Below are 17,309 nucleotides of genomic sequence, written 5' to 3'. Positions count from 1 at the left end.
TGAGTTCTCTAGCTCCTGAGGCTCAGCCGGCCACCCACTTTTCATGTCGCTTCATAACCCATCTTCCCTGCTGACAAAGGCCTTTTCCCAGCGTCCAAAGGCTTCACAGCATGGGCCTGACCCACGGTGACCACAGGCAAATGTCTGAAACCCTAATGGATGGGTGGGTGATAAAGGAGGTAGGTGGATAGGCGTTAGTTCCCAGGGCCCTCGGGTAGGTTCTGAGCCACCCCCTGCCCTGAAGGGGCTGCTTCGCCTCACTCTTTTGTCTTCCTCCTGTAGACGGTGGTACGGGGCAGCTCAGTGCCCACGGAGGGCTACATCTCGGGGCTGCTCAACGACATTCAGAAATTGTCAGTTATCAGCTCCAATACCCTGCGCGGACGCAGCCCCACCAGCCGGCGGCGGGCGCAGTCCCTGGGGCTGCTCGGGGACGACCAATGGGCCACGGACCCGGATATGTACCTCCAAAGTCCTCAGTCTGAGCGCACTGATCCCCATGGCCTCTACCTCAGCTGCAACGGGGGCACACCAGCAAGTCACAGGCAGATGCCCTGGCCGGAGCCACAGAGCCCTCAGGCCCTGCCCAATGGGCTGGCCTCCAAGGCGCAGTCTTTGGGCCCTGCTGAGTTCCAGGGTGCCTCACAGCGCTGCCTGCAGCTGGGCGCCTGCCTGCAGAGCTCCCCACCTGCCGCCTCACCCCCTATGGCCACAGGCAGGCGTGGGGTGAAGGCTGCCAAGCATAGCTCGGAGGAGGCCCGGCCACAGTCCTGCCTGGTGGGCTCAGCCGTGGGTAGGCCGGGTGGAGAAGGCAGCCCCAGCCCGAAGAACCAGGAAAGCAGCCTCAAGCACCGGCTCTTCCGAAGCATGTTTCTGTCTGCTCCTGCCACGGGGTCTGCAAGTGGCAGCAAGCCGGTCCCTCAGAATAAGGTATATTCACCTGGGGCTTCCTCTTGGGGTCACTCTAGGGAGATCAAGGAAGCACGCCTAGCAGACATCCGTAGCTCAATAAGTAGTGGAGATGCCAAGCCTGCCTCCCCCACCCCCCACCCCACCCCCACTCCCGCTTACCTAGTGAGGACACGAATGTGAGAAATCCAAAGGACTATCCAAGCAGGGTGGCCTCGGCTAATGACTATAGCCTGAATTCGCCATCTGAAACCGTGTCTTCCAAAGGCTCGGCCTGTGTGAGTCGTGGGCTGTGAGCATTTCAGGTAGAGGAGAGCCCATTATGGCTGACATTCCTATTCTCAGAGCCCCGGCGGGAGGGAGACTCTCCTTTAAAAGCATGTTTAACCGAAAGCTCAGGGCAGAACCTGGAGGCCCAAGTAGGGATCTGTGCCCCGGCCTGGACAGAGCAGGGTCCCTCCGTCTCCCTCTTTGAGGGGCACTTCTGGAGCCCCCTGCTTCCCTGAGAACTGCAGGGGATTCTGGGTACCGCTGCCTACAGTGACCACCTCCTCCCCTTCCCCGTTTCCCTTTTCTCCCCATAGTTATTTCTTCTGCAGCGTGTCATGAGAAGACCAAAGGGTCAGACAAGAGTCAAGGCTCCAGTTCTCACTTCCATATTGTGGGTTGTCTTGCCCCTCCTTAATTTTTCAATGTCCCTGGAGGGGTACAACTTTCCAGAGAGTGTGTGCTATGAGAATCAAGGGGACTGACAGCCGGACAGAGGACTCCTTTCCCGAGACAACCAGGAAGAGGGGAGGGAGGCTCGGTGGCATTCCTTGGCAGGCAGATTAGCCCGGTTCACATCTTATCGACCTGCTCATCCTGTCCGCAGTGACGGGAGCGCCCTTCCCCATTGGGCAGATGATCAACCGCTCAGGCTGAGCTAACGCTAGGATCTCCAGAGAATCACAGAAGCAGGCGGGGAAGGCAGCCTCTCGGAGCTGTCATCCTGTCTCAGGCGCCCCGGGCTCCTGGGTCTTGTGTACAAAGCTCTGCCATCATGCCCCTCACGTGTCTGTGAGGTTAGGGGGTCTCTGGAAGGCTTTGACTTGGGAAATATCCCCATTGGACTGAGGTGGGACAGGACAAGGCAGGCGTAGCACTAGGGAGGTGAGGGTCAGTTGATGCCCCGAGCCTGCTTGGGTGGGCGGCAGGGGTCTGGAGGAAAGGGCTTGACATCATCTGTCAGCACACTGCTCATCCCCAGTCACTACTGAGAACCCCCCGTGGGCACTGTAGGCCTGAGCACCCCCACATGGTTCCAAACACAGGGGAGTGGTTTCCTTCAAGGCAGACTTTCCAGATAAATGTTCTCTAGCTGAGGCTCTCTCTCTGCAGTTTCTCTGTGTAGCCCTGGCTGTCCTGGACTCAGGCTGGCTTTGAACTCATAGAGATGCACCTGTCTCTCTGAGTGCTGGGATTAAAACCATGTGTAACCACTACCTGGCTAACTGGGGCTCTCCAAGGCATGACAATCTTCCTTCAACCGTCCCTGGATACCTGCAGACTCCCAGCAAGACCGGGGCCTATGCTGGGTGGGAAGTGAGACCCCCCCTAAAAAAAAAGCCTGGGAGTGGGAGCATAGAGCTGGCAAGCCTTTGGCAGGACTTAGATTTGGGGCGCCTGAGCAAGCAGCCCAAAGTGGTGGCTCCAGGAGAGGCCCTTGAGTGAGTTCAGTGCTGCGGCCATTTGCAAAACCTAGTGAGTGCTGTGGTGGACTTAGGGGAGACCTAGGCAGCCCTCTGAGTAGCTCCTAGAGGGTCCCTCTCCTCACACCTTTTAAAAACACAAGATCCTAGGAGGCTGGGGAGGGTGGGATCCTTTAACTCCAGTGCTGGCAGGAAGGCTTGAACTCAGGAGAGGGCTTCGTGGGCTCCTAGGGATGGGCTGTCTCTCCTCTGCCTCACCCACCACCAAGGCTGTGAGACTAACTCCCCACGGGTTCTTTACCCAAGAGCCTCTTGGTAGGTATCACCTCCTAGATACACAGCCTCCCAAGAGGGCCGCTGGACCCCAGCTGTGGCTTCCTTCCCGTCTTGGTTCTGGAAGCCAGTCACAGCCACCCACTGCCCCTTGCCCAGGGCTTCTTCCGCTCATGCCAGGAGCCCCTGACCCAGCTTCTCAGAGGAATCTGTCTCAGAATGGCCTCCCTGAGGTCCACCTGTCAGTTGCCCAGGAAGAAATACCCAGCTGGAGGACACCCTGGGGACTTCCTGTCTATGGTAGAGTAGATATAAAGAAATGCTCTTGGGCCTGTCACCTGGGAGCTTGGGGGTTGGGGAATGCCTGTGTGGCTGTGCTTAGGCCTCAGCTTCAGTTGTCCGCTTCCTCAAATTACTCTGAAGTCTCGGGTGACCCCGCCGGGGTCCAGGCCACATCAGCCACCCCCGCCTGTAAGGAACTTGCCTCAAATGTGCCCTGACTCTCCATTGTTTTCTGTTCCCTTGTCTTCACAGCTCAATTCTGCTTTCCGACCACCACAAAAAGACCCCTCCTCAAACCCAGTGGCCAAGGCACAGTCCTTGCCCTCGGATCAGCCCACGGGGACCTTCAGTCCTCTGACCACCTCAGATACCAGCAGTCCCCAGAAGTCCCTCCGCACAGCCCCAGCCGCCTGCCCACTTCCGGGCCGGTCCTCTCCGGCAGGCTCCCCCCGCACTCGGCATGCTCAGATCAGCACCAGCAACCTCTACCTGCCCCAGGACCCCACAGTGGCCAAGGGGCCCCTGGCTGGCGAGGACACGGGCGTTGTGACCCATGAGCAGTTCAAGGCTGCACTCAGGATGGTGGTGGACCAGGGTGACCCCAGGCTGCTGCTGGACAGCTATGTGAAGATTGGGGAGGGCTCCACGGGCATCGTGTGTCTGGCCCGGGAGAAGCACTCGGGTCGCCAGGTGGCGGTCAAGATGATGGACCTCAGAAAGCAGCAACGCAGGGAGCTGCTCTTTAATGAGGTGGGGACTGGCTGGGGCCTCAAGCAGGGCACTTAGGTGTGCGGTGCGAGGGGAGGGCTCGGTGCCCGGGAGTGACGTGGCAGGAAGGCAGGGTGGCCTGACCATGGGATGCTGTGCCAGGCACTCAGGCCTCTCTCCGCCCTCAGGTGGTGATCATGCGTGACTACCAGCACCTCAACGTGGTAGAGATGTACAAGAGTTACCTGGTGGGCGAGGAGCTGTGGGTGCTGATGGAGTTCCTGCAGGGCGGGGCCCTCACAGATATCATCTCCCAAGTCAGGTGGGTGGTTGACATGGCTGGGCTGAGGGAAGAGCCAGCCTGAGGTGCGGGCGGGGGGGAGGGTTTACAGCCTGTATGGATATGCTGCCTGGGAGTTTCGGGCCGTTTGTCTGGGACTCCTCTCTACCCAGCCCGGCCCCCCTGATAACTCGGCTCTCCCGTGGGTGGCCCGCCTTCCCTGTCCAGGCTGAATGAGGAGCAGATTGCTACCGTGTGCGAAGCTGTGCTTCAGGCCTTGGCTTACCTGCATGCCCAGGGTGTCATCCACCGGGACATCAAGAGCGATTCCATCCTGCTGACCCTTGATGGCAGGGTAGGTGCCCCGTTCCTGTGGCTCAGCCGCCCACCCCATCCTCTCCAGCTCCCCTACTCCTCCTGGTCTCTACCTACTTCCTTGTCAACTTCAGGTGAAGCTCTCAGACTTTGGATTCTGTGCTCAGATCAGCAAAGATGTCCCCAAGAGGAAATCCCTGGTAGGAACCCCCTACTGGATGGCTCCTGAAGTGATCTCCAGGTCCCTGTATGCTACTGAGGTAACTATCCCCTCCACAGCCCGGCCTTCCCAGAGAGGCTCAGGGGAGCCTCTGTTTTGTCCCTGTTAAGGGCTCCCACCACTAATAACCGTAGTTCCGAGGTCCTCCCTTAATCAGCACCTGTCCCCTGCCTCCTTTTTGAGACAGGGCCTTCTCTGTGTAGCCCTGGATTTCCTGGGACTCACTATGTAGACCAGACTGGCCTCGAACTCACAGATATCCGCCTCCCCCTTTCAGTGGAGACACTCTCACCTGAGACTCCACTGTGCAACGGGCCCTGCCACCCACTGCTCTCTTTAGCTCAAGAGCGTACAGCCAGTGATCTCCATGAGGGATGGCTTCTATGTCCACTGGCTGCTCGCCCAGAGAGCAGCTGACCAGGGGAGGGGGGAGGCAGACTCCCTAAGGAGACAAGATGCTCCACCCAACATGGCCAGGCCCCAGCAGCAGAGTCAGGGCCATTCTCCTGCAGGTGGATATCTGGTCTCTGGGCATCATGGTGATTGAGATGGTGGACGGGGAGCCTCCCTACTTCAGTGACTCCCCAGTGCAAGCCATGAAGAGGCTCCGGGACAGCCCCCCACCCAAGCTAAAGAACTCTTACAAGGTCGGTTACCGTGCAGGGTGGGAACCCCCCAACCTCACACCCCAAGTCCATCCCACCCCCGCCCCCCAGACAAGAGCACGGGTGCGTAGGCTGCATGGAAGCAGAAGGGTGTTGCTTTTGGTCTTGTTCCCTGTAAAACCTGTACTGGGTGCAAAGTAACATTTATGTACAAACTCCCCTGTTTGTACGCCAGCAAATTCCCCTCTCCCCCCCCTCGCAGCCGGTATCTGTAAGGAAGAAGAGTGAGGACCCCAGGACTCCCAGCTGTCTCCCAAGGAGGAACCCACCCTCCTTGTCAAGGGTCCCCATACCAACCCAGTGCTATCCCACGAATGTGCTTGTCCTCTTGTATGGCACATCCTGACCTTAGCTGAGCCACTGCTTGTCCCCTAGAACCAGGATATATACTAATTATAATTAACTCTCTCCTGCCACATCCGTCTCTCTGCTGGCAGATGGGCACAGGACAGCTCAATGGTACTGCCACCTGGTGGCCAAAGCAAAAAAAAAATTGTCCCAGAGGATTGAAACAGTTTCTAAGCGGCTCCAAGACAGCTTGGTCCTTGGAGAAGTGACCTGCTAAGTCTGAGATAAGCGGGTGCAGAAGAGCACCCATTAGTGACCTGCCCCAGGGAGGCAGCCTTCTGAAGCCTCGTAAGGCAGCCTTCTAGCTCTGGGACTGGGTCGCCCATGACAGTTCCATGCCCATCTCACAGGGCTGCAGAGCCTGAATGCCAAGAGCCCTGAGAAGCAGGCAGGGGTAATGGGCTACGTATGGAACCCCGCTCCCCAGGGTTCCGGACATCCTCATTCCATTGCTCTGCAGCTCCTGTGACGGGCGAACTGGCCTCCTTTCCCTGCTTCCCTAATCCAACAACCAGTGAGCCTGGGAGGAACCAGGAAGTAAGAAATCCTCCCCTGGCTCAAAACAGCGGGAGGCCCGACAGTCTAGCCACAGCAGGGAAGTGACTGTGAGCTCCATTCTCACCGCTCTGCCCCGCAGGTCTCCCCAGTGCTGAGAGACTTCCTGGAACGGATGCTGGTACGGGAACCCCAAGAGAGAGCCACAGCCCAGGAGCTCCTGGACCACCCCTTTCTGCTGCAGACGGGGCTGCCCGAGTGCCTGGTGCCTCTCATACAGCTCTACCGCAAGCAGACCTCCACCTGCTGAGCCCATCCCGGGGTGCACCCACTACCTGTGCCAACAGGCAAAGGACGCCGGGCAGCCAGCCCACTGGCAGGGCCTACCTGCCTTGTTCTCTCAGTATTCTCTCCAAAGATTGAATGTGAAGTCCCACCCCTTCCCTCTTGCCCTTTTGCCCATTGGGCCAGGCCGGACCTGCCCCCCTCAGTCTCTTCCTCCTCGGAGTCCCAGTTGCCTTTGGGATGACGGTGACCCCCCCACCCCCACCCCCTGCAGGTTTGGCCCCTTTGTTATTTGCACAGGGATGTTTCTAAGAAACATGGAGAGTGGTGCTCCTGGCCACCAGCCAGCAAAGCTGACAGGCTGCTGCAGGTTTTTAAAGGTGGTGTCCGCTAGTGCCCTGGGCCACCAAGAGGGTGCCTGCCCGATCTGCACATGGATACCGGCTATTCTCGGCTACAGCTGCAAACCCTGGAGTCCCAGAGGGCCATGGGGAAGGATTTTATTGCCTGAATCCTTCTTCCTCTTCCCTTGGTCTGACTTCCGGAAGCCCCACTTGCACCTGTTTCCTGCCTGTCCCCTGGCACTGCCTCTCCTTAGAAAGCCTCCACAGAACTGTGAATTGCCTGTGTGTAGGCCATCGGAGTGGCAAGGGGGATCTTGTGAGAGAGAGAGTGAGTGAAGCAGACGGTAAAAGTGGTTCCATTTTCCAAGATGGAGGGAACATATTCTCATATTCTCTCTCTGTGTGTGTATGTGTGTGTGTGTGTGTGTGTGTGTGTGTGTGTGTGTGTGTGTAAAGTCCCCCAATGGTCCAGGCTCTTCCAGTTACCCACGGAGAGCCTCAGAAGAGCTGTCCACCTTCCCCATCCTCTTTTCTACCAAGCTCCACTCTGAAAGGACCTGCCTTTTGGGCCTCAAGTCTCATGTTATCTAAACAGTGAAGGGGTGTGTTACATGTCAAGTCTAATACATGCTGGGGGCCCTCAAGGTTTCTGAGTTCCTCACGTACTGAGACAGAAATAGTAAGGGAAATAAACTTTGTTTTACCTGTCAGCAACTTCTCGGTAGCCAGATCATCAGGGACCCCTCCTCTTCAGAACCCTGAGTTGGGACAGAAAGGTGAACCGCCTCGAGGAAGGGGGGTCCCTCATGCTGAGGGATGGGTAATGGGTACCTCCTGCGTGAACCTGCTGCCCCAGCTGATACTCACCTGCCTCCCTGACCTCCCTCCCTTCCCACCTTCCTGGCTGTTGTGAGACAGGGAATGCCAAGAACTCCAGTGTCTGGACCCTGTCCAGATAACATTTTTAGATTTCCTCTGCTCCCTGGAAACCTTCATTAGGGCAAAGAAATTGCAAGGTCTTTTTGTAAGGGTCAGAGTTTTAAAAACAAAAGCATCTTCCCTAGGAAAAAAAAATTTTTTTTTTGTGACTTGTTTGCACTTGTGCCTGTTTTAAATTAAACTGAATGTTCGAACCTCTGGGCTTTCCATTATCTGGGGCTGGGGCTAGGACTAGGCTTTCTTGGAGCTGGATGCCTTTGGAGTGGGTGTTTGGTGGGCTCCTGCATGGTCACTTGAGTCCACAGAACACCCAGCTTCTCTTGTGGCTTGTATATCTAATGTGAGGGCAGAAGAAGAAGGAAGCAGGAAGTGAAAGGCCCTCGGGATGGAAGCCAAGGAGTAAGAGGGCTCTGGCCAGGGCTGAGCCTGAGGAGCCACAGGGGCTCTGGCAACATGTAACCACAGAAGCTGACCGCTTTCAACTTTGGCTTCTTCACCTGGTCCTCAGGCTACCCACAGAAAGTTCCCTGAAGCTTCTACCTGAGAGAAAAGCAGACCCTGTTCATTTCTTAAAACTGGGTCAGTTTGAAATTTCAAAAGTGCAGGAAAGTGGCCAGAATCCAAGATTCTGGTCCTGGTGTTAGGAGGTGAGAAAAATGACCTTATAACTTCTACTCTGACAATGATTCCAGTCTTCCTTTTCTGAGCTCTCCACCCAACGCAGTGCTCACTGAAACCACTTAACGAGGAGAAAGGAGCCAGCCCTAGCCTGCAGCCACCAGCCCCAAGCCCAGCTTCAGCCCAGCCCCAGCAGTTCCAGGAGAAGCAGCCCTGGAGCCTCTCTAGCTGTAGAATGGCAGGGGCCAAGGCTGATGAAGGTAGGCGCTTGTACTTCCATTTTTTCAAAGGGAGACGAGGCAGGAGTGAGTGGGAAGGCGAAGAGAGGCCAGCTCTGCAAACGGAACAACACTGGGTTTATTAGCTGCTCTCACTCCCATTAGTCCTTTTCACCACATGTGTCATACTCCAAAAGCATGTGCCAACGCCCTTCAGCCTTCCACACCAGCCGGTACTGAGCGCCAGCGGCCTGGGTGACTCTTCAAAATGATGACAATCATACGAAAAGCAGAATACACGGCAAGGCCTTTTCCACCGTGGGAGGGGACGAGGTGGGACGGCAGCTCCAGCATCCATACCGAGAACCGACAGGAGGTTCGGGGAGAGTGAAGGGTGCTGGAGTTCTGCACGGAGCTTGCCGAGGAGTCTGTGCTGTCCGGTCAGCAAGGCAGTCGACGGCCGGTGGCAGCTCCGTTCAGGCAGGGAAAATCTACTGCAGTGTTCCAGAAACATCACTTCCAGCCATGCGCCTCCCAGCCACTCCACAGACCCCAAGCGGGAGCAGCGCTTGTCTAACCCACAGAGACTCTCCAAGGTGCTCTTCCCACAGAATACACGCCAGTGGCGCTGAAGACTGACAGCGCCCCTGACACAACGGGCGAGCCAAATTTCATGATGCTCCTAAGCCAAAAATGTTGGTACTCATACACCATTAAAAAAACAAAACGTCGTTAAAATTAAAACACAGTCGAAAACGGAATGCGAGCGAGGAAGGGTCAGAGAAAAAGCAGTATTCGCTTGGAGCGGCGTCCCAGCCCTGACCTCCTCTGGCTTTTCAGACACCGTGTTGTTCATCTGTCACTCGGGGGGACTGAAGAAAGGCAGGTGTGTGTGCTTGTGTGGGAGGGGCGGGGCTGGGGCTAGGGCTCGGGGCTCGGGGCTCCGGGTGTCTGTGTGGGGTGGCAGAGATCACCACAGAATGGAAAGCAACTATCATCTTAAGAAGACAACACACACGGTCCGGTCAAGGTCTGGAAGCCACAGGGGTTGGCAGCTCCAGGTGTCCTATCTAAAGATGGCAGGAGATCTTCCAACAGCAGCCTTAGCTTGCAAATGGCTTGGGGTTCCTGCTAAAGGGGTCCTTGGTGGGGGGCTCTGGGCACGTTTCACTACACCCGGCTTTCCTTGTTCCTCACTTCATTGAAGTGAGGCGACTTCAAGTATCCGGATTTAATATTCTACAAGAGGGACACGCTTCGTGGGTAAAATGTACACAGAGGGAGACGTGACACATCTGAAGATCTCCGGTGACTGCCAAGTCTGAGCTCCCAGGGCGCAGCGAGGAGAACGCAGAGGTGCCACCAGGGGGCAGCAAGTATCACAGTCCAAATTGTGGGCCGGCGCGCGGCCCCGGACGCTAGCGAGGCCAGGAACAGGGTCGGTGTCTGACCCCTGCAAAGACTGGTTCCTGACCACCAGCATTCTCCCTCCGGGCAGTTCCCTCGGTGAGAAACCTTTCCCCAGAGACTGATCGGGTCGACATCTTAAAAAGACTTCACCGCAGGCAGGTGAGGGGCTACAATGCTTACACCTCGGGGTTCACAAACAGAAACCCAAGGTACTGTCACGGCCGGAAAGCTCTCGCTGCCTTGCAGCGGGAGTTTTAACCCCGCCCTGCTGGTACAGCTCTCCCACCAGGAGCCAGCGCTGACACTGGGTCTTAAAGCGCACGACCTGTCAAACCCCTTTCTTCGCCCCCTCTCAGGGCAGGGGCGGAGAAGGAGAGGACAAAAAGACTTGGCGGGGCGGGGGCCTAACTGCTTCTCCACAGTTGCCTCTGACTCACTAATCTGCCCAGTAATAAAAGCTGGAACTTGGGCTGGCCTGCATCCCGCACGGTGGGGCACAAGCAGGGGGCCTCGGGCTCGATCTAGCATCCGTCGTCCGCCCTGCCCTCCATTAACAGCCCAGCAAGAGGCAGGAGACGTTCAGCAAGCCCTCCCCCTCCCATCCTCTCTCCCGAGCTGGATGTAATTTAGACCGGGACCTGTGGTTCGTGTGGGCTCCCGACTCCCGCGCGCGCCCCGCCGGTTAACGTTGCAAACACTCCAGTCAATTATCCCCCTCGCTGAGGTGCTATTTAAAGAGACATTGTCAGGTTCTTAAGCCTCGGATCAGACCTGCTGCTTTCTGCCTTAAACACAAAAGGCTCAAAACACGAGTTCTTTTGAGAGTTGGAAGAAATACAATTAAGCAAACCTTCCTAACTGTTCCACCCTCCCGGAGCACCCACGTGCAGAATGGGGGAGCTGGAAGGAGGAGGTGGAGCGCTATGTCCTTTCCATTTCAGGCCTCTGGGACTGAGCGGAAATACAAGGCTGGGCCAGGATGAGTGAAGCATTGAACCTCACAGAGGAAATTCAAATGCAGTCATGCTGCGGTCAAGCTGGCCTAGGAGCCAAGAGCGAGTGGGGGGGGGGGGGCAGTGACCCTACAATATCAATGAAATTGATCCCTGGGTCTGACTGAGACAGAGTCAGAAGTTTATCCCCCAGAAGAGAACAACCGGTAAACAACGCCTAAACATTCTCACTGTGTTGAAGGAGGAGGTTGCGCCTCAGAAAGCCTTAACCACTAGATTCCTTCATAGTCAGCCCCCTTGTCCAAAAAGCTCACGGGGCCGCCTCGTTCCTCCCGTTCTCCAGCACTTACAGGGAAGGGACACTTTGGTGTTTTGTCAAAACTACTATGGTCAGCGTCGGTATGCACGGCCGGCTGGGCCTTCGTTCTTTAACGCCAGCTCTGCTTGGTACCTGGCCGCCGAGGCGACTGGGAAGTAAGAAATAGGCAGGGGGTCCTGCGGGAACGGAAGCAGAACCTAGGCAGCTGAGCCTCAGGGCTGGGGCTGGGGCTGAGGGGTTCACTTTCCTAGCTAGAAAGCAGAAGCCTACAGAAGGAGCCTTCCCCACCTCTAGCCTCCCCCCCCCCCCCCCAGGACAAGAAAGTCAGGTTGAAGGAAGGTGAGCTATCTACACGGGAAATACCAAAGAGCACGCACATACACACACACACACACACACACACACAAAGATAGGGTCCGTTTCTTACATCTGGATGGAGGTCTCCCTTTAGCAGCGGGGACGGGGCGGGGAGCAAATCGCAGTGAAAGACTCTGAGGAAAGGGAGACAGCTCAGTGACCACAGACAGAGTGGGCTCTGCAGGGCTCGACCTCCATGGCCCTCACCGCTGAGCCTGCAGCACCACAGCCTCTGTGCCCGCCTGCCAGGCCTTTGGCCCGGGCGCCGAGAAAGGCAGAGCGTCGTTCTCCAATTCTGGGCCACTCTCGGGCCCCGAGGCCTCCCCGACCAGGCTGGGGATGTCTGGGGCTGTGGAACGTCGGCGTAAGCCCAGGCGGCCGGAGCCGGGGCCACCCTCGGGGTGGGGACTGAGGCCGATAGGGGCTTGTGCTAGGGTTGGCGGCGCTCCCTCCAGCACCTCGTGCGAGCGCCACCGCCCACCCCCGGAAGACTGGGGTGAGTTTGACCGGGCCATCAGAGCCCCCGCCCGAAGGCGCGCTGTCTCCTCCTCCGTCATGGTACCCAGCGCTAGGCTCATGCTCCGGCCCAGCTCCGGCCTCTCACCGCCTTGCGCCCTGTGACGGCCCGAGCCCTTGCCAGCAGGGATGAGCTCACCCCCGTGGCCGTGGCCGTGACCGTGGCCGTGGCCGCCGGCAGCTCGAGCAAACCGTGCCAAAAGAGGCCGCGGTAGACGGCGGGGGCTGGGTCGTCGACGCTCCGGGCTGGGCGCCGGGGCCGGGCGGCCGGGGGGGCTGTCGGAGTTGGAACCCCGGGCCGCCGCGGCCGCGGCCGCCCGACCCCAAGGCCCCGTGAGGGCCTGCACACAGGTCCCGTGGCCGCGGGAGGCGGCCAGCTGCAGCGCGGTGAGGCCCGCGCGGTTGGTGCGGTCGAGGCGCAGGCCCAGGCGGCGGAAGGAGCGCACCAGGAACTCCAGCACCGCCCCGTGGCCGCACGCCGCCGCCCACATGACCGGGCTGTTGCCGGCCGAGTCCGTGGCCTCCGGGTCGCCGCTGAACTGCACGAGCAGCTGCACGGCGTCCAGGTGGCCCCGCTCGCAGGCCAGGCTGAGGGCGGTGCGGCCGCGCTCGTCGCGCAGGTTCACGGCCGCGCCCTGCTCCAGCAGCAGCCGCACGAAGCGCGAGCGCATCGCGGGGTCCGGCAGCCCCACGGCCACCATGAGCGGCGTGCGGCCCTGCTCGGCTCGGCAGTCGATGATGCTGCGGTCCAGCGCGTCCAGCACGAAGCGGGCCAAGTGCACTTTGCCCGCCTGCATGGCCTCCAGGAAGGTGCGCGTCCCCGCTCGGGGGCACAGGTCTTTGGGCTTGAGCATGGCTCGGCCGAGCGAGCCCCGGAAGTCCGACAGCTCCGCACGGGGGCGCCCCCGTTCCCTCACCCACCTTCGGGGTCCCGGCCCCGGGCCCGGACACCGGTACCGCCCTCTCCGCTGCAAGCCGGGGGTCCTCCTGCCGTGCCCGCTCCGGTCACCCCGAGGCTGCCCGCTGCCTCGCCGCTCCCGGCGCGTCCCGCCTGGAGGTGTGGGCCGCCTGCTGCTCCCGACCCCCGGAGCTCGAGCTGGGCCTCCTCAACTCTCGGGTTCTTCTTTCCCGCATCCGGCGCCCCTCGGTCCCGCGTGGCTTGGAGCGGTGCCGCTCCCCCGGCACCCCGGGACCCCCTGCTGAGCGGGTGGCGCCCGCCTGGCGCGCCTGCCTCCTGCCTCGGCGGGGAGCGCCTCTCCTCCAGCTCCTGGAGCCTCTCCCCGCCTCCTCCTCTCTCGCGGGGGCCGGGACGCTTGCTTTTTTGACTTGGGGGGCTCACCGGCTCGTGAGGTGCTCGACGTCTAGAGAGCTGGCTTTATAGCCTGGCGGTGGTGGCGGGGGTCTCCATGACAATGGCAGCCCTGGAAGCGGGCTGCGCCTTCGGGGCAGAGACGGACAGGGTGAGGGGGACCGCCCCTGACCCCCACCCTTTCCGTGGGCCCACGGAGTTGGGGAGCGGCTCCTCCTCCGCGCTCCCCTGGGAATGCGGCGGCGGTTGCGGGGCGGGGGCGGAGGCTGCTCGCCGGGGGGCCACATGCACCCGGCGGGGCCAATCCTAAAGTCGCAGCCTTCTTTCCCCGCCCCCCGCCTCCGCCCGAGTCGGTAGCCTCGGCTGCTTAGAAACTGGCGGGAGCTCCCGCCATCGGTTCTGGGCTAAAGGGACTGGGCCTCCACGGGGACGGGACCGGACAGTCCGCGAGACTGGGGTGGGGCTCAGAGACAGGGTGGGGAGTAATCTGGGGTGTTGAAAGCGTTTGTCCTCCGGACTGAGGGCGCTCAGTCTGGCTGATAACTGCCATCTAAAGTGCAGCGAATCACAGTCAAACACAGTCGTGCCTCCCGCACACGCTCACTCAGAGCTGGGTGGGGGTGTGTTCTCCAGTCTCAGACGTCTCCAAACCTGACAGCGCGCCCGCGTGCCCGTTCCACGCTCGCTGAGGAGCAAGCTGACCTGCTGTTACCCGCGGCAGGTGGCTTAGGACCCGAGAGTGTGCAGGCGTTAGGACTCCCCAGGCATTACTTCCTAGCCCCCCTAAAGAAAGGGGGAGAGCCTGACATCCATTCCCCCCCCCCATTCTGATGTGTGGAAAAGCCACCGGACATGATCTCCCTTTGGCCAACCGGTTCCTTGGCCATGGGGAGGGGTCTGAAGGCCTCGGGTGAGATGAGTTACAATGAGTGCCTCACAAACTCCCATGTTCAGAGGGCATGAGGATCTCTGGAGTTTATTTGCAGAGTAAGTGAAGGGCTAGGGATTTTCCTCAGCTGGTGGAGTCCAATCTACACAAAACCATTGGTTAGATTCCCCGCCCGAAACCAGGTGAGGTGCTGCCCACCTGTGGCCCCAGCACTTGAGAGATGGAGGCAAGAGGCTCATCCTCAGCTACATAGTAAGTCTGAGGCCAGCCTGGGCTACATGAGACTCCTGTCTCCTGTCTCAAAATAAATAAATAAATAAATAAAAAGCAAGCAAGCAAGAAAGAAAAGAAAAAGTGAACTGTTGCATCAACTATTGAATGTGATTCACAAACTGGATTCTGAGGCTGAATGAATGAGACTTGCATTCGCAATCAGGAAGACAAACCCAGGATATAAGCGTGGGGGGTGGGGTGGGCTGTTGTCCAAGGCTTCATTAATCTGCTAAAGACAACCTGCAGCCAGCCAGTTTCCAGAAGAAAGGATGGACTGACGGAAAGGAGAGGAATCCGGGGTCTTCTGAAGACAGCGGCGGACTAGGTCCTTCAAGAACGAGTGACGCTGGCCGCCAAGAAACAGACAGAGGGGTTACAGGGCCAAAGGCGCCTAACAGCAACAACGTTGAGGGTTGCGTTAGGGGTCCTAGGCTATAAGAGACAGGAAACTTGGGGAAGAATTGAGGGGTGCTCGGCCTGGGCAGAGCAGGATGCTATGCAGGAGACCCCTGAAGCACAGGTCTCCTGGAAACAGGGCAAAGGGCCCAGGAAGCCTCCGTGTCTTCTGGAACTCCCAGGCTCCAGGACAAACACTGTGGATTTGGGCTCTCACAGCCTCCTTTGTCCTGGGGGGGGGGCATGTACTAAGCGCATGCTCTGTGAAGCGAGCCCCCACGCCTTTCTTGGCATGAGGCTTAGGCCTCAGCTTGTGTCCCGTACCAGCAGTGTCAGCCCCGGGCCTGCGCATTCCCACCTGTAAGAGGAAGCAAAGTCTGCCAGCTCAGCCTGCTCCACACAGGATCAGGGAGCCGCATGTCAGAGAAAGCACCACATCGTTGTTCAGCTACTGGCCCTCAATGTGTGCCCCACCGGAAGATCGGGTGACCCTCTCCACTCCAGCAAGGGAACAGGGGCACTCTCCCTCTTCACTCAGCCAAAGAAGGGTTTTTGTCCCCTCAGGACTCGGTTTTCCCCACCCCCGTCTGCATCACGAGAGAAAACACTTCCTTCCCTCTGTCTGCCTTCAGGATCAGGAGGAAGGTTAGGTTGTGTTTCTCCAGGAGGAGAAGAAAAGCATCAAAACACCCAGGGGGAATTGGCCACGCCCCTCTTCCCAAGGGCCTCCCTGAACCAGCTAAGCTCCGCTGCTGCCCCTGTTGCCTGTGGTGGAGGGAAACAGGCAGGGGATGGGGGAGAGTCCTCTTCAGAACCTCAGTCCGGCCTGCGCTGAGTTCTCAGATGGGCAGTGATCCCAGGTCTCAGGCCCTAGAGCCTTCGCTCCTGACTTTTTCCCGCCCCCTGGGCTCACTATGTTCTGAACAGAAAAGAAACAGCAAAGCTGGAGAAGAAGAAAAAAAAAAAAAAAAAAAAAAAAAAAAGCGAGCACAGAGGCACCGACAGCCGGAATTAGAAGCTGTCGCTTAGGGAGCTGAAGGCTGACAGGAGAAGGAGCTATGAAGGCAGGGGGCAGGCAGGCACTGCGCACTCCTCCCCTCCCACCCGCCTGGCTTCTCCTCCTGCAGGCCCCAGGCTGGCAAAAGAGCTTCCTCCCAGAGACGCCTCAGTTGGCAGGTCTGTCTGTCTGTCTGTAACTGCCCCTCCCCGCCCCCTTCTTTCCTCCTCAGGTGTCACCAGCCCCCTCGCCCTGTCGAACTGCAACAGCTAGCTCCTCAGGGTTGAGCCTAGTGGCACGTGCCTGCCCGCGGAGCTGCAGGGAGCTGGCGGGGGGGGGGGGGGGGAGCGGTTCGGAGGGAGGGGGTGAGTCAGCAGAGACTCTGGCACTGAGTCAGCCATGGGACTGCTGAGGGGTGACAACCCTTCCTTCTCCATGCCAAGGTAAATGGAAATCATGAGCGAAAAGGGAACCTGGCCCTGGCTTTATGGCACAACAGGGATGGAAGGGATGGAATCCAGGTGTCTTTTACCTGCCCAGTGCCCAGGGCCCATGGAAGAGCACCAACTCTTCCTCTGTACTTCCCCAGTGGCCAGAGATTAATTTAATCTCCAGGGCCTAGAACCTGACCTTTGGGCATCAGACCGAAAACAGGCAACAGTGGGTACCCATACTGCTTGAGAAGCCATTTAGAAGCCCCTTTCGGGAAGTAGGATTGTACCCCCTTTGCCATTCATGGGCTGCTCAGCTCCCTCCTGGCCTGGCAAGAAGAGAACTGAAGGCAGCTTTTCCTTACCCTGTGAGTACATGGGTATTGACTGTGGCTATTGCCCAGTGGGCTATGCTGGCTCTGACTAATGCCCGTGTACCTGGCTCAGTGAGTTCCTCTCAGTCTGGGTCTTCATCCCCACCGGGCTCTAGCCCCGGGAGGGAGAAGGCAAAAATAGGACTTTAGGTATTGAGGTATAGATGGCCCATCCTGGTGGTATCCAGTGTAGCTACAACACAGGAAGGCTGGCTGATGAAAGCCAGGCTTCAGTCCTATGAATGAGCAGGACTTCGCTTTACCCTGTGGCCAGGGACTGGTAGGGACCCCTGAGGTCAGGCCCTGGGAGGGATGGGGGAAGGTGTCCCTGTTCATTTTCCAAAAGGCACAGGTGCTCACAGCTAATGGCATCTGTTGTAACTCTCTGATAAGAAAACAACCACTTCCCAGAATCACCCCACTTGGGATTTGGGACCGCGCTGTAGATGTGGGGAATGGCTGCCCACAAGCCCTGCCTCCAGCAAGTTTATTGGA

The 17,309-nt window shown here is 58.6% G+C and overlaps 2 protein-coding genes and 1 long non-coding RNA gene across 8 annotated transcripts in view; 1 reads left to right on the top strand and 2 right to left on the bottom strand.

The window, feature by feature from the left end:
- The window catches only part of Pak6 (p21 (RAC1) activated kinase 6), a 30,491-nt gene extending 22,543 nt beyond the window's left edge, over positions 1-7,948 (top strand). For all 6 annotated transcript variants that reach the window (XM_060371743.1, XM_060371742.1, XM_060371740.1 and 3 more), the window contains 7 exons: positions 283-930; positions 3,408-3,905; positions 4,052-4,185; positions 4,372-4,498; positions 4,593-4,718; positions 5,191-5,325; positions 6,329-7,948. In XM_060371743.1, the coding sequence (XP_060227726.1) occupies positions 283-930; positions 3,408-3,905; positions 4,052-4,185; positions 4,372-4,498; positions 4,593-4,718; positions 5,191-5,325; positions 6,329-6,496 (1,836 nt within the window). In that variant the 3' untranslated portion in view covers positions 6,497-7,948. The remainder of the gene's footprint in view (positions 1-282; positions 931-3,407; positions 3,906-4,051; positions 4,186-4,371; positions 4,499-4,592; positions 4,719-5,190; positions 5,326-6,328) is intronic.
- Positions 842-3,412, bottom strand: LOC132649020 (uncharacterized). Its single transcript, XR_009587409.1, has 3 exons — positions 1,765-3,412; positions 1,072-1,199; positions 842-964 (listed from the first exon to the last, which is right to left on the bottom strand). It is a non-coding gene; the product is annotated as an uncharacterized LOC132649020 (long non-coding RNA).
- A 759-nt stretch (positions 7,949-8,707) lies between the features above and the next one.
- Positions 8,708-13,853, bottom strand: Ankrd63 (ankyrin repeat domain 63). The gene has a single exon (XM_021640606.2). It carries the CDS (start codon positions 12,997-12,999, stop codon positions 11,833-11,835), a length of 1,167 nt encoding a protein of 388 aa, XP_021496281.2. The 5' UTR covers positions 13,000-13,853; the 3' UTR covers positions 8,708-11,832.
- Positions 13,854-17,309: the final 3,456 nt, after the last annotated feature.

This window comes from Meriones unguiculatus, chromosome 18 (assembly GCF_030254825.1).
Source record: "Meriones unguiculatus strain TT.TT164.6M chromosome 18, Bangor_MerUng_6.1, whole genome shotgun sequence".
Taxonomy (NCBI): domain Eukaryota; kingdom Metazoa; phylum Chordata; class Mammalia; order Rodentia; family Muridae; genus Meriones; species Meriones unguiculatus.
This window is presented reverse-complemented; position numbering and strand designations above follow the sequence as displayed.

Excerpts from the sequence above, each read along its gene's own strand:
- Ankrd63 (XM_021640606.2), bottom strand. The coding sequence starts at position 12,999 with ATGCTCAAGCCCAAAGACCTGTGCCCCCGAGCGGGGACGCGCACCTTC.